This window comes from Colletotrichum fioriniae (genome assembly GCF_027942845.1).
Source record: "Colletotrichum fioriniae strain IMI 355084 chromosome Unknown scaffold_9, whole genome shotgun sequence".
In the NCBI taxonomy this organism is placed as follows: domain Eukaryota; kingdom Fungi; phylum Ascomycota; class Sordariomycetes; order Glomerellales; family Glomerellaceae; genus Colletotrichum; species Colletotrichum fioriniae.
Genome location: NW_027076845.1, coordinates 1,390,517 through 1,405,666, shown reverse-complemented (window position 1 = coordinate 1,405,666; position 15,150 = coordinate 1,390,517). Strand labels below are relative to the sequence as shown.

General features: G+C 51.3%; 5 protein-coding genes across 5 annotated transcripts; 3 read left to right on the top strand and 2 right to left on the bottom strand.

Annotated features, from left to right (window-relative positions):
* Positions 1-1,517: 1,517 nt before the first annotated feature.
* Positions 1,518-3,050, bottom strand: N0V96_007836 (uncharacterized protein; the record flags this gene model as incomplete). The annotated part of the gene is made up of 6 exons (XM_065758143.1): positions 1,518-1,973; positions 2,059-2,416; positions 2,494-2,682; positions 2,732-2,739; positions 2,839-2,846; positions 2,930-3,050. The coding sequence occupies 6 exons, from the start codon at positions 3,048-3,050 to the stop codon at positions 1,518-1,520; spliced, it is 1,140 nt and encodes a 379-aa protein (XP_065613285.1).
* A 4,196-nt stretch (positions 3,051-7,246) lies between these two features.
* On the top strand, positions 7,247-8,161 carry N0V96_007835 (uncharacterized protein; the record flags this gene model as incomplete). The annotated part of the gene is made up of 1 exon (XM_053196464.2): positions 7,247-8,161. The coding sequence occupies one exon, from the start codon at positions 7,247-7,249 to the stop codon at positions 8,159-8,161; it is 915 nt and encodes a 304-aa protein (XP_053046115.2).
* A 777-nt stretch (positions 8,162-8,938) lies between these two features.
* Positions 8,939-9,574, top strand: N0V96_007834 (uncharacterized protein; the record flags this gene model as incomplete). Its single annotated transcript, XM_053196463.2, has 2 exons — positions 8,939-9,087; positions 9,175-9,574. The coding sequence occupies 2 exons, from the start codon at positions 8,939-8,941 to the stop codon at positions 9,572-9,574; spliced, it is 549 nt and encodes a 182-aa protein (XP_053046114.2).
* Positions 9,575-10,585: 1,011 nt separating this feature from the next.
* Positions 10,586-12,186, top strand: N0V96_007833 (uncharacterized protein; the record flags this gene model as incomplete). The annotated part of the gene is made up of 2 exons (XM_053196462.2): positions 10,586-10,947; positions 11,004-12,186. 2 exons carry the CDS (start codon positions 10,586-10,588, stop codon positions 12,184-12,186), a joined length of 1,545 nt encoding a protein of 514 aa, XP_053046113.1.
* Positions 12,187-12,755: 569 nt separating this feature from the next.
* N0V96_007832 (uncharacterized protein) lies at positions 12,756-14,840 on the bottom strand (the record flags this gene model as incomplete). Its single annotated transcript, XM_053196461.2, has 6 exons — positions 12,756-13,228; positions 13,291-13,657; positions 13,711-13,847; positions 14,063-14,220; positions 14,276-14,482; positions 14,551-14,840. 6 exons carry the CDS (start codon positions 14,838-14,840, stop codon positions 12,756-12,758), a joined length of 1,632 nt encoding a protein of 543 aa, XP_053046112.2.
* Between the last annotated feature and the right edge of the window lie 310 nt (positions 14,841-15,150).

Here is a 15,150-nt window from a genome sequence, read left to right as displayed (position 1 = left end):
GTCAATCGAATGCAAGATACGATGGAGAGGACCTTGGATCGTAAGACAACGTGGTCTGGCGAGAGCATAGTCACTGGGTATTCTATTCAGGGACTATTCTTACTGCCGCCTTGACTTGTAGAAGGACAAACTGCGGCTGCTGCTGCTGCTGCTTCAAAGACCTTCCTCTCAATTCCCAAAAAGTAGGAGTTGACTGGCCTCGAATGACCCGCCTAGTGGTATATCAGCATTTAGATTCGAGATGTAGACGTGAAGTTGGGAAAACTTGCGTCATGTGACTCAAGTATAAGAATGGGGGGGACCAGAGAGGGTTTATAGTCCCGATTAAGCAGAGAAAGTTATACGCTTGAAGTCTGATATTTGGGATGGCGGCGTCGGAGGAAATGCCCGCCTCCGCGAGAGGAGTCTCTCTAGTGTCTCAGTTTGGGGATCAAGACGGGGCCTCCTCCGCCTCCGCGGACGAGCGGCTAATTGGGCCATTGGCTCAGTGAACCCCCGGAGCTCGCTCCGAGCCTCTCTGGAGTCCGGGAGGGGGACTATGTGTCCCGAGGAAATAGCTGAGTTGACTCAGTTGACTCAGTTGAGGGCGGAGGCGGCAGGCAGCGGAGGGAGAGCCCGCCTCCGCGAGATAGAGAAAGGCAAGGTCTCGGGCTAAGTCGAATCTTGATACGGGATTAGTGAGAAACAGTGGTCTTTGGGTCACTATACGAATTTCCAGAGTCGCTGATTGGAACAGGAACGAACAAAGTGCCATGCACGTTCTGTTCAAACGTCTGGTAGACCCCCTTGACGGAGCTTCATCCGGCTTCGCAATGGCCAATGATGTCTGCGTAACGTGCTCTGGTGTTGGGGAACAGGCACAGGCAAAGCAGGTCCCGCCCCATTCCGGTCCTTTGCCTCCGCGATGCGCGCGCGATGCAGGTTCGAGGTTACCTTAGGCACCACGAGAGCTGGCTGGCGGGGCATAGTCCGTCGCCGCCGAAGCAGCTTTCACTAACAATCTGATCCATTGTTAGTTGCTTGGGAATAGAAATGGTAACGACGGAGCGGTGCCCGGCTCCGCGAAGCAATTATATCAATTCGATGTCTGTTTCTATATAAGGGCGTCTATTGCGCTCGAAATGGTATAAAATTCGTTAAGCCCAGAGGGCTCGGAGCAATGGAAAAGGGAGATGGTCTCTGCTGCCCACCCTGCCCTCTTTGCTAGCTATTCCCTTTTCGGGATTTCTTCTCTCCTTTGTTATACACAGCCGAGTTTGTTGCTGTGGCTTCGAGGCGATTGTTCTTCCTCCAAAGTCGAGAATCACAAATCTGGGGGTTTGGATGATGATCTCAGCTTCATGCAGCCTACAAGCCGGCTTGCTTTGGTATCTTCGTTTCTCTTCGTATCAGTAACGAGGGCCAAAGACGCTGTTTCCAGGATGCCTTGGATGTTGTCCTACTATCGGTCCAGTGATCGGGACCCCGGAAACAATTGTTCAGTGTGAACAGCGCACAACCATGGTCAGGTTCCTTGCCTAGAGTTCGTCGTGGATCTCAACATTCTCTTCCCCAGTCTTCTTGGTTGCCTCCCTGGCCTCCTCGGTCTCTCCCTTGGGACCGTCTCCCCCCTTCACCGGGACCTCCTCCATGACCTGCTCCACAATCTCCTCATCCGCAGTCGGCTCGCCCACTTGCCAGGCGTCGGCGTTGCCCTCAGAGATATCCGCGATGTGCTGCGCGACCGCATCTACCGTGATCTTCTCGCCCTTGAACGGGAACGCCAAGCCCACGGCCGGGTTATAGACAGCCACGCCCTCGGTGGCATCCGCCGGCAGGCCAAAGAGCGACGGCATATCGGGGTACTCGCCGAGGTCGACCGTCACGAAGGTAATGTACTCATGGTACTGCTTCGCCATGGGCTTCACGGCCGATGTCCAAGAGTCCAGGTTCTCTTCGACCGTCGAGAAGAAGTAGGTCAACGATTTGCCGGACTGTGAACATTCCATACGTTAGTAGTTTGCCTCTTGGACGTAACATGAGAAACCTCAGCAAGACTGCAAGGGGGTGCCAACTGACGCTCAAATACTCGGCCTCATTTCTCCTCGTTAACCGCGGGACGAGTTGCGACGCGCACTTTTTCAGCATCTTCTCCATCGAGTCGACCTCGTCCAGCTCAGACGTCATGTGGAACGCCCCGTCGGCGTTGTTATAGCACGCAATTCGCCCGGGCGCCTCATCAATCGTCGTCAGCCCAAAGGCGTAGCGGTCGCGGTAGCGCTCGGCCATCTCGGCGAAGCGCTCGCGCAGGCTGGTCTCGGACTCAGCCATGTGCGCAATCAACACCACGTCGTCGTCCTTGTTGAAGGATTTTGCGGCCTTGTTGTCCAGAGGGACAACGGCGGGGCGAAGCATGCGGCGGACAAAAGCAGTAATTCTGGAAAGAGAGACAAGCGCTGCTTAGCTGAAGGCCGCTCTCTGTGACGAGGTGAGGGAGGGTTGGTGGTAACCTACTCAGAGGCCTTTCTGGGGCCGCGGTAGTGGTGCTTCGTGCCGTCTTGGCGGTAGAGGCGGATGGCGGGGTAGGAAGCGACGTCGAGGTCGGCGCAGAGCGAGGCCGACGTCGAGCAGTCTATTGAAAGGGCGGTCGGGACGGCGTCTTCGACGGCGGACCAGTGCTTTTCGAGGGCTGTGCTGGCATCGCTGTTGTTTATGTTAACCAATGTTGCAGTAGAGGTGCGGAGTGTCGTACGTTGAGGGCTTTGGTACGGTCAGCGCTTTGCTAGCATGTGGCGGCAGCGTCGGACTTGGTGGGATTTTCGCAAGGACATCAAGTCAAGGACTAGAGACTCGGCTTACCTCAATAACTGTACATGGCGTCAGCGTGATGTCGGAGAGAGGTAAAGTGGGAGAGGGAGGGGGAGGGTCTCGTGAGACTGGTTCAACTTACATGCTACTAGGCTATGCTCATTCGCCTTGAGGGCATCACGGGCTTCGGTTTCGGTCTTGTGCTGCCAACCCATGCCCGCGCCAGTGAGCGCGAGCAACGGCAAGAGAGTCTTCAGAGACATGATGAGGGTGATTGTGAAAACAAGAAGCGCCCTATGCTATGCGATCTGCACTTGTCAAGTGAGTAGTGGTGGGGGTGAAAAAGAAGCTTAAAAAGAAGCAAGCTTCGGAGAGAAGGAGGAAAGATTGGCGCGGAAAAGAGGACAGCAAGCTCCGGATCGGGGGAGGTAGCTCCCCCATGTAAGGTATTGAATTGGGTTTTTTGACTCGCCGTGTCGTGGCGGGGTGCCCCTGACGGGGGATGAGTGGCCGTCTGATTGGTGCAAGATCGGAGGGTGCGGCCGAGACTCCTGAAACGGCGGACGGGCAGGGATATTGATGAGCGGCCGTTTGATCGCCGGAGCGAGTGGGGTAGGTGGGGCCGTGGCAGCGGTGACATTCGAGTTGAAGATTCGCGAGGATCGCAACATCACACTTTGAAGAAGGAGACATTGATATTGAGCGAATTAGGGGTTGTCAATTCTATGAGTTCAGTCCTGAATAGTCAAAAGAAACAAGTTGAGTCGCATGGATTGAACATGAGTAGCCCTGCTAGCCGTACCATGTATCTACTAGTGAAACGATCAATTTCCTGGCAGGCCGAAGGGCGCCGAGCTGGACGATCTCAGCTCGTCAAGATGTTAAAGGCATCTCAGTGTCAGATCTTCATTTTGAACCGTACTTGCTCTCTTCTCGTAGGTACGATAAAGCTACCTGAATTGCTCTGAGAGATCAGGTGATTCTTGACGATATCGATGTCCAGAGGCGAGGGCGATTTCAATTTCACCCAGCTTACGGAATGGCCCTGGGCCTGTACGTCATTTGGCGCCATTAAGGGGTAAGGCTTTCAACTTCTGCTTGATTCAATCGAAAGGAGGCTCTGTGTCGAACCCTCCTAACAAAACATGCTTTGGCCCGCAGGGCAGAAGAGAATAAAGATCCAAGGGAGCAAGGGAGCGGGCATCTTGGTACCGTAGTACCACAACGAACCCTGTGGTCCCAATGCGGTCAATCAATAGTCAAAGCAAAAGCGACATCCAGAATTTGTCTCATGTAATCAAGTCGGTCTACCATCTCTATGAAATAGACTTCTGCCCCTTCTGAATATAGATAGATCTCAGCAGTTGATTGCGATTCCACCACTACAGCTTCCTTTTCCATATCGACAAACCATGGTCATCTCGTCATCTAGAATTATTCAAGATGCTCCTTCTACTCAGAATTGCAATCTGTGCCCTGGCAACTGCTCCTTTGATAGCTTCGGCTCCGACTGATGTTCGATCACCTAGTCCGCCACGCTCACCCGCGCCTTTTACCTTCGAGCAATGGGCTGATGATATTATCAACAACCCCGCGGCCCAGCACATGTCTGCTAAAGAAGCAGCCGAAGCTTCAATCAGAGCTCGGAACATCATCGGTGTGATTTTCAACCTGCCCATCACTTCGTCTGACTTTGTGCTATGGGACTAAGAAAAGTGCTGAATTATCCGCTAACATGCGACTCTCCGCATCAGACTGGCAATCTACTACCCCTCACAATACTTCTTGGTCTGAGGACTCCAATAGAAGTCAATTGAATAAGCGCGACAAAGTTTTCCTCAAGTCCAAGACTTCTGAAAGTGGCAAGATCATTGATATCAACACCGTTCGATGCAATAGCTTCCCCACAAATATGGCACCGGTATGTCTTTATATCTATCAACTCTATTGGAGTATTTCACAAGACAATTCATCTAGCTGACAGTCTCCATTTAATTTTACTCTACCAGATTGAGAACGCCGCCTGGTGCATTCAGTGGCTTGCAAACCAAGATGACAACAAGTGCGTTGTTAAGGAAAAGGAGGTGACAGGTTTCTGTCGCTCAAATGGTGAAACTTTCATTCTCGGATGGAGGAAGAACAAGGAATCTCTGCACCAGTCAACTTGGTAAGCGCCTCAACTTAGGCAAACGACTTTGACTGACAAGATACTCCCAAACTATAGCCAGGAAATCGCAAGAACCGCAGGAAGAATCATGGATTACTGCACAAGCAGCGGATTTGTACAAGGAGAAACAACTGCGTGGAATGATACGGCTACTGGGGTTATGATTCGGTCGTTTGAGTCGGGTGCTATTGACAAGAACATCAAGCTTGAGATGTGATTGGATATTTGAAACAGCTCTCGACGAGCCTAAAGCTTTTCTTTGTCATATTTTCTTCTTCCCAAAGACGAAAATTGATTTGCCTTCGTTACCTACCTTAGTATTTTCGTTCGAATGAAACCCAAACAGGTTGCAAAGACTTAGTAGTAACCGTAGGTATTCAATCCAACCATTGGCAAAGTACATCATGACGAATTTTCACACCTTGATCGCTGAGCCGCTCATTGAAATATAATTCATGTGATGTGTTCCTCAACACTAAATGCGTTCATGATTGAAAACTTCTATTTATGGGGAACTGAGATTTTGCCCGCCTCATTTGCACGTGGCTGAGAATCTAGACTCAAAACTGACAACTCTCTGGTTGTAGAGTCTGTGAGATCGATAACAATTCATGAAGTGTTTCATCATACGAAATGGAAAATCTTACAATTTAAAGTGTTTATGAAACAAAGTTCCAGCGTTATTTGAATTGTATTCGCTCTCGCCTTTGTGGCGTAGGAGTCTAGAGGAGTATGCCAATAGGCAGACCCTCAACTGTAGTATGCAACAAGACGAATTGTTAAGCATAGACGCACGGGCCCATCACCCCTTTAGCTACTTCTCTATTCACCGGGGCCCTCAACGTCCACCCGAACATCAAAAGCAGCATTGCGCCCATGATGAGTTCGCGCCCCTTCACCTGCACAGAGTGCACGCAGACATTTACGAGAAACGTAGGTACCAATCAATCTTCCCTAGATAATGGTGACTAAGAACCGACAAAGGAAAACTTGGAACGACATAAACGCTCAAGTATGTGTCAGCCCCGAACTTTCAAAGTTGCAAAGCTCATTTTCGCCAGGACATGGTAGCGATAGCCGTAGGCCGTTCAGATGCGAAAATTGCAAAGCTAGATTCACTAGGAAGGATGTGTGCAAGCGGCACGCCGAAAGATGTAAAGGCACATTTAGTCGTGTCTTGACGGTCACCGGTATTCAGAATGGAGCGGAGCAACCGGCGCCGGCCTTTGAAGAAACTGCTCTTTCACCAGACGACCAGGATGATTCGCCCTATTCAACTTCTCAGGAAGGCATTGCCGCTGGAGTTGGAGATGACACCATCTACCCAAATAGCCCACCAGAAGCCACAGAAGTGCCTGACCCGGAGGAGCTTCTAGTGACGGAGTAGGTTATGAAAAGAAAAGGTCCTCATTTCCTCACTGACTGTTCCTTCAGGATTATGACGAGCGGAACAGAAACTTACGAATCAACGTATTTCGAGAGTTTCCATCCATCATTCCCACTTGTGCATCGGCAAAGCCTAGGAAATGAGCTACCCAAGTTATCGAAGCAGATTTTCGTCTCAATTGGCATGCTATATGCTTCCAGGAATGTGTCTGAAGTGGAAACGGCATCCTTAACGCGGAAGAGCCAAACACTATGGAAACATGGCCATGATGAACTTTGGCGAACCGTAAGTCTGAACTCCGATATCAATCAAGCATTGACCTTATTGGTATTATGCTAACTTATGCCAGGTTGAGGCGGACTGGAGAGAAATCCGCAGGACATGGGTTATGCAAGCATGGCTCCTGCATATCATCTATGGGGCCTTTAGTGGCAATGCATCTGACTTCGACAAATCAAAGAAGATGTTGCGATGGATTGTAGACGTGAGTTGTCCATATTAATAGGTACTGGCTGGTTTTCTCATTAACCTGACCTGGATAGGCCGCCCGAGACCTCGGTCTTCTACGTCAAAACGTTTTTCAGTCGACATCCAGGTTCAGAGATTCAGAAGAACAGACACTACACGATCACTGGATGTCATATGTTGAGTCAGAGTCCATGAAGCTATCCATGTACACTCTGCTGTTCCTCGACTTTCATATTTTCTCCCCTTGCAATATTCGCCCGCTTACCACTCCCACCGAGCTCGATTGGGAGCTGCCCCTTGCTTCATCATTATGGGAAGCGGACACATCGTTAGCATGGGCCCAACGGCTCGGAGACGAACCCCGAACTGTCGGACTCACCCGGTCTCACGACACGCCTGGCATGACTTGCCCAACAACAAAATCACTAAACCTTGCCATGCAATCATTGATGACGGACACACCGAGTCCGCAACTGTTAGCGGCGCTGCGGGCTTCGCCGATGGCAACACTCTTCGTCCTTAGCAGTCTCGATTCCCTCGTCAGGGATTTTACCCGGTGCTACTACCAACTCCCACCGGCTTTGGCCGACCCAAATGCGTACCACATCCTCACTCAATCTCAAAACAGACAGGTCAGTGCAGCCTTACGATACGTTTCCGAGATCATCACAACGCAAATCGCCGCGGCGGATAGCTCGAACTGGCACATCTTGAACTTTGCTGAGCGTATTGCGCTATCTGTCAAGCTCGCGCTCTGCAAACCCGATGATCTTCTGATTGGTGGTATCGTGGAGAATAGCGTCGTTGCTGGCCTCACCACCGCGACACATCTCACCATGGGACTTCAAGTTGGAGCTCGCAGATCGTTGCAAAACCTACTCAGATACAACTCCGGCGATGACGGGATGTTGGTCTTCCTTGATGACTTGATGGACGTCCTGTCAAGTGTGACGAGCATCGAGAGACAAGATCCGTTGCGAGAAGCGCCGTGGGCGACGGTGGCTACATACAAGATCCTCCTGGCAATATGGAGATTACTTCGATGGGCAACAGGAGAGATACGACGGAAGGCAGGTACCCAGCCGACCGTCCGCACTCGGTTTGAGGCTTCTACCATCGTCTTTAATTCCATCCTTGAAGTCTTGCAGCGACAAGAGGACCTCCATGGCCAAACTCGGCGCCTCTCGGTTCGGGAGTCTACCGCATTAGGCATGGCGTCGGAGGCGAGCGAGGTACGCTTTATGGAAACCGTATTACAATTCTGGAAGGGAAGACCTGTTTGGGCGATGGGGTCCTTCATGACAACGGTGCTCGAGGAGGTCATCTCGGCTGGTGGTATGGCTTATGAGTAAGGGTGTTCCGACTAGCGCGCGGCGAGTAGGCCGCTGCCCCAGACTAGGGTTGCTGCGGAGCTCCGCCGCAACCACCACTTATCTCGAACTGTATATCTACACTTTCAAGAGGCACTTGAATTGTCACCTGGAGTAGTCTGTGACATCCCGAATTTCCCGAATCGTTTCAATCTTCCAAAGGGGTTTACTGCCGACTATATCCTACACCAAGTCAACACTAATTGTATCGCCGTCAAATAGACGCCAAGAGAATCATGGCTACACAGGAGAATTTTGGCTGGGTATTACTTCCCCTACTCTTAACATCATTCCCTTGTTCACTCACAGGTGACTCTAGTTTGGCCTGGGGTCAATGGGAATTGGCATGGCACTGAATCTTCAGAAACACCTCGCTTCGAAGGGTCTACCGCCTCTTCGGTACAGCAACCGAACGCTCTCGCGAGGTGAATCTCTGCGGGAAGCCGGGGGACTTCCTGAACGAGACTTCGAGACTTTGGTCCTCAAGTCATCCGTCATATTCACAATGGTAGTTTCAAAGCATTCTTGTGGTTTTGTAGCATTTTCGTATTTGCGTATTGACCATCACAGATCTCAAACGATGAGGTCCTGGACAGTCTTGTATCGAAGGCTCTCGATACTTGGAGCAGCGCCATACTCGAAGGCAAGATATGGGTTGATACATCAACAGTCCATCCAGATACGGCGGCGAGGTGCTCCGAACGTCTTGCTAAAGTAGGCGCTACATTCGTCGCGTCCCCCGTCTTCGGAGCTAGCCCAATGGCGGCCGCTGGTCACCTCATCTTTGCCATGGCCGGTCCCTCCACTGCTACTGAAAAGCTGAGGCCGTTTGTGGTCGATGTCATGGGGAAAAGCATAATAGATATGGGAGAAGACGTCCGTAAATCAAGCTTGCTAAAGATATCAGGGTGAGCATCATGCCTTATCATTCGCCGCCGTTGGATCATATCAGTCTGAGATTACTCAAAACTACTAATCACATCTCTCTGCAACAGAAATATCTTTGTCATTGGCTTTCAGGAGTTGACCGCCGAAGCGCAAGTCTTTGCCGAGAAAACCGGGCTCGGTACCCGCCAAATGGAGCAGTTCATCAGGGACATGTACGGGCCCGTTATCGAGAGCTACTCTAAGCGGATGACAACGGGCGCATACGCGCCACCCCTGGGTACACCCCCTGGCTTCGCAGTGTCCCTGGCGGCCAAGGATGCCGGACACGCTGTGAGGATCGCCGAGGAGCATGGTACGAGGTTACCGACGATCGAAACAGCATTGTCCCGTATGGAGGCCGCGAGGAAGTATGCAGGGGAGTCATTGGATAGCTCGTCAATCTATGGTGCAGCTCGGCTCGAAGCCTCGTTGCTTTTTTGGAACGAGAGTAGCAGACAGTCTAACTAGAATAAAACCGTCGTTTTGTCCAGATGAAAAGGTTATTAAAACAGGCCAAGAAGACAAGAAAATATTTCTAATGTCATGATTGACGATTCATTATCCTAGCTCCTTTTGCCCTTTCTACCAATTGCAGTACTCAACAAGCAGATATTACCGACAGCCCAGACTGGCCAAGAATGAATCAGAAGAGTGACGCCAGGCAGTTGATCGTTGTAGAGGTTTTCCTCATTCCCAATTACATGACTAGTTGTACATATCCCACAGAGCTAGCTAACCATGACCTACTGACCCGGATCCGGGGACAGGGAACGGGGCTCCGCTGATCCATCCAGCTGGATACTAGCTCCATGGACAACTGTCATGTTATCTAGCGCCATGTGTTAGACTGTGTGTCAAGGAGCGAGGGAAAGACTCGGAGATAACGGCAACGGCACTCAGCCGGGATATGGATGTCTCATCCCGTCGTACCCCAAGATTGCGGAGCTCGCTGCGTCGACCTGGCCAACCTCAAAATGCGGGGGCGGAGCTCCGTTGGCGTGCATGAGACGACGGTGGATCCGAGATAGCAGCATGACCGAGCTTGATGTGAAAATCCCCTATCTCAGCGATAACCAGCCAAGCCACTCGCAAGTTGAGTGTAGCTGGGCTTGCTACCACCACAAAGGTCACCCCCATGTCAATTACTCCAAGATCAGCCTCAATCAAGATGAGAGAGAGAGGACAGACTGCTGCTATTGCTCAGCACGGGACACCTATAAACCCCGAGCTTTCCCAACCAGCCCCTTGAGATCCCCTGGCATCTGCTTCTAGCCATTCTCAACCTGGCCAGGCCAACCTCGACATAAACTTTGGCTCTTCGACAACACTGAGGCAGACCTCTCGTTGGGTCTTCCATCTTTTCCACTCTCAGATTTCCAAAGGACGACCTGTGTCGTGAGGGTATTCGACCAGCACATCTCCAGACACACCCTATAGAGACCATTTATTAGCATCTCTCCCTCGGCCAAAGTCCCAATAATGTCTTCTGAAACCAACAAGAAGACAGCACAGCCAGACGGTGGCGATGTTATCCGAACACATACCGACTTCGAGGACGGCAGCATGGAGAAACTCAAGCATGGCGAAGTCGACCCGGCCCTGGCATTTGCCAATGGAGAAGAAGTCACATTCACCCCTGAAGAGGAACGGAAAGTCCTGTGGAAGATTGATAGAGCAATCCTGCCCCTTCTGATGTGGATTTACGCTCTTCAATTCGCTGACAAGACGTCCCTGAATTATGCCTCGTTGATGGGCATTCGTGAGGATACGGGCCTCAACCCCAAAAGTCAGGAGTACAGCTGGGCATCGTCCATCTTCTACGCTGGCTACCTCCTCTGGGAGTGAGTTCCATGATCATATCCCAAACCTAAGGAATTTTTTGCTGATTACCTCCAAGATTCCCTACGACGTATCTTCTTCGACGCCTGCCTCTCGGAAAGTACACATCGGCCAACATCATCCTTTGGGGCGTTGTCCTAGTCTGCCACGTCTTCGCTTTCAACTACGCCGGTCTCCTCTCGGTCCGCTTTTTCCTCGGCGCCCTCGAAGCCACCGTAACACCAGCCTTCGTCATCCTGACCTCGGCATGGTACAAGCAGAACGAGCAGGCTAAGCGTATGGGCTACTGGCTCAGCTGCAATGGTGTTGCCCTGTTGACCCTCGGTCCCATTGCCTACGGCCTTTCTGGTGCCCACAACACCGTCCTGGCAACTTGGAAGGTTCTGTATCTGGTCCTTGGCTTGCCCACCGTCATCACCGGCGTCTACTGTTGGTGGTTCATGCCCGATAACCAGACCAATGCAAAGTTCCTCAACCACCGAGAGAAGACAATTGCCATCGAGCGCATCCGTGGCAACTTCCAGGGTATCGGAAGCCGCAAGTGGAAGTGGGATCAGTTTTACGAGGCCTTCAAGGACCCCCGAACTTACCTCTATGTTCTCTTCTCGCTGCTCATGAACATCCCCAACGGAGGTATCACTGCTTTTGGTTCCATCATCATCAACTCTTTCGGCTTCAACTCTCGCTTGTCCCTCCTTCTTAACATGCCCACTGGCGTTGTTGATATCACCTGCAAGCTTCTCTTCACGTACCTTTCGGACAAATTCATGGACCGATCCCTCTTCGCCTTCATCGCCATCCTCATCCCAATGATTGGTGGCATCATGATGATCGTCATCCCCCTCTCAGCTCAAGGCGCCTTGCTCGTAGGTTACTACCTCATCGGAGCCGCGGGCTCATCTTGGTGCCTCGTCATGGTCATGATCTCAAACAACACTCTCGGCTACACGAAGAAGGCTACCGTCAACGGACTCCAGATCCTCGCCTACGGAGCTGGTAACTGGATCGGCCCGCAGACGTTCCGTTCCAACGAGGCGCCCAACTATCACAACGGCAAGCTCATGGTCGCCATCATGTACGGCCTTGCCGCATGCACTATCGTCGCTATCCGACTTGTCAACATCTGGGAGAACAAGCGCCGTGACAAGAAGGCGGCCGAGGAGCCGGAGGTTATCGCATCGGGAACTGAGTTTTTGGATTTGACGGATTTCGAGCAACCCGCTTTTCGATATGTCCTTTAATAGTGCCAAGTACGTTTGTCTGAAGACATCGAAGGATAGCGTACTGGCTCTCTTTCATTGTCGAGTCACGTACCGACTTTAGGTCTACATATTTTAGAGGAGTGAGATTTGAATATTAATGCATCGACTTTTTCTTCATAACGTTCCAGGGACTATTCCAGAATGGACATACAAGGCTAGCCAATTCCCCCTTAACCCGACGATACCAGATAATGGCGACAATACACACGTTCTCGGTGCTTGTCCAAATCTGCTCGATAAATCAATTTTCATTCATGGATGTCAGAGAGATGAGCCTCGAATAAATTGCATTTCGCTTTGACCCCTCATAAACGTCTGTGCTTGTATTGACGCCACTCTGCTCTCCATGAGACAAATAAATTGTCCCGTTGTACGCAATTTTCATGGAAAACAAGAAAAGAATCGTCAGATTATTTACTTGCAATGAGTGACTACAGTTCGACCGAATTACTAAAATCTATGACCTGATGGTAACATATCAAGCTTGCGGCAGGTGGTTGTGCGTAAAATCATTCCGATTACTCAAACAAGAAGGTCATATCTACATTCTATTTGTTCATGAGAAACTCCTCAAAATCCTCGTCAGGCAGCGCAGGCTGCTCATCAACGCCATCAAGCAGTCCAAGGTACCAAGTCAAATCTCGACCATCCTGCTCGCGTTGCGCAAAGCCGTTACCCCAGTATCCGAACCGGTTGCTCGTCGTGTACTTGAGGTCGTAGTCCTCCCAGCGCGGGGTGGCGATTGTCTCGAAGAACTGGATACGCGAGCCCGGCCACATCATGGGCTCCTTGTCCACGGTGCCGCTCTTGAACCAGGATCGGCATGGTGAAGTCCATGCCGTCCGCGGCAGGAATTTGCGCCGGTGCTCGGCGAAGTCGTTGACGGCCTCCTGCTTTGGGCAGAACGAGGAGATCTCTTCCTCTGACATCTTGTGGAGCATTTGCATCACGTATCTCGCCACCGTTTCGGTGATGGGGAGGAAACTTCCGTGACCGTAGGGACCGTAAGGGCCGTTGAAGACTTTAGTGCAAATTTTAGCCCGAGTTCTTGCATTAGAATCGAGGGTAATGTGGTCAACTTACTGACGTAGTTGGGCATGTTGGCAACTGTCATGGAGAGGTAGGTGTTTGGTGTATCCCGCCAGTACTCGCTGAGACTGACGCCGTCGCGGCCTATCGTAGGGTAGTGTGGCCTCCAGCTAACGTCAAAGCCTGTAGCGCAGACAATGATGTCGAAGTCGTGTTCCACTCCATCTGCAGTCTTCATTCCTTTGGGTGTGATTTCCTGGATACTTGAAGAGACGACGTTCACGTTGTCTTCGCATAGCGCCTCGAGATACCCATTTCCGGGAGTTGGCCTCCGGCAGCCAACCGCGAAGTCCTTCGGGATAATGAGGTCCTGAAGATCCGGTCTGCTGGCGAGCTTGCTGCGCATGTCTTCGGCCGCGAACTGATGACTTGTCAATCAAAGATCTGGGAGATGAAGCTGGGATAAAAACCTACCGCTTTGGCATCGGCCTGTTCCTTTGAGCCATTGAGAATGAATCGGAAGCGGGAGTTCAACTCGGACTCAATCTTCTTCCTGTATGCGAGGTATTTCTTGGGGTCTTTTCGAAGTATCTCGTGTTGTTCTTCGCTGTCTGCAAGTGTATGCGTCAGAAGTCGTCAAAAGTCTCGGGCTGTGATCTGACGACTTACATTCGAAGTTGCTACCCTTCTTTCCAGCAAAGCGCTGACCGAAACCACCAACCACCCAAGAGGAACTTCTGATGAAACAACTCAGACTGCCGACGACTTCAACTTGTTACTTTGATTTCTTGTGGGAATACGGGGTTAGGGTTGTGAGAGAACATACTCGGCTGAATATTGGGAACGATCTGAACTGCAGAGGAACCAGAGCCAATCACGCCAACCTTCTTGCCCTTAAAATCGATGCTGTTATCCCAGTTGGCGCTGTGCATCATCTTGCCCTTGAAGGTTTCTCTGCCCTTGATGGCGGGCCATTTCCACTTGCTGTAGACCCCCGTGTTAGCCAGAAACGCACATCAATCTGATGGACGCTACCTACTTAAGCACGCCGCTGGCGTTGACAAAGATGTCGGCTGAGTCTTCAATTGTGGTGCCGTCTGCCTTCTGGATCTGGATGCTCCACTTCTGTTTCCCCTCGTTCCAGAACGCTCCTGTCACGGTGTGGTTGAGGCGGATGTACTTGTTGAGATCATACTTCTCCGCGATATCCTTGAAATACTGCAGGATCTCCGGGGCACTCGAGTAACTTTACCAAAGAATAATGTTAGTGTCCGCACCCAAACGCCGTAGACGTATGAAGACGCTCAAGCTCACAATTTCGTCCACTCTGGGGACGGCGCCCACGAGAACTGGTAATTGACAGAGGGAATATCGCATCCGCAGCCCGGGTAGCGGTTCTCGTACCAGGTGCCGCCGATGGAAGGGTTCTTTTCGTAGCAGACGAGGTCCAGGTCGAGGGTCTTGCAGGTGTCGATTTCGTGGGCTAGGTTGAGGGCGCTGGCGCCGCCGCCGAGGCACACGATGCGGAGCTTTCTTCCGCTTCGGCTTGGCTTCTCCAAGATCTGGTACTCGGCTTGGGCCGGGGGTGCGGGGAGAGAACCCATGCTTGCGGCGAGTTCGGGGGTTAAAGAACGGTAGACAGGGGGCAGTAAAGTTGGGGTAATAAGAGATCTGTGTGCTTTGCTTGTGATCAAGACTGAGTGAGCGGAAGACGAGTTCTAACGATGTTGGGGAGCTTTCAAGGACGAGTGATGGGGACTAGACTATGGGTGTCTTGGATCGCCAATGCCTCAGAGCTTGAGTTTTGTGACGTTGTACATGGAAAATGCGCTCTTATATGACATCTCCAAGTTTCAATGTGCATACAATGACCCCTTTAGCTCACGCGTATTATCATACCTCCATGTATAGCGG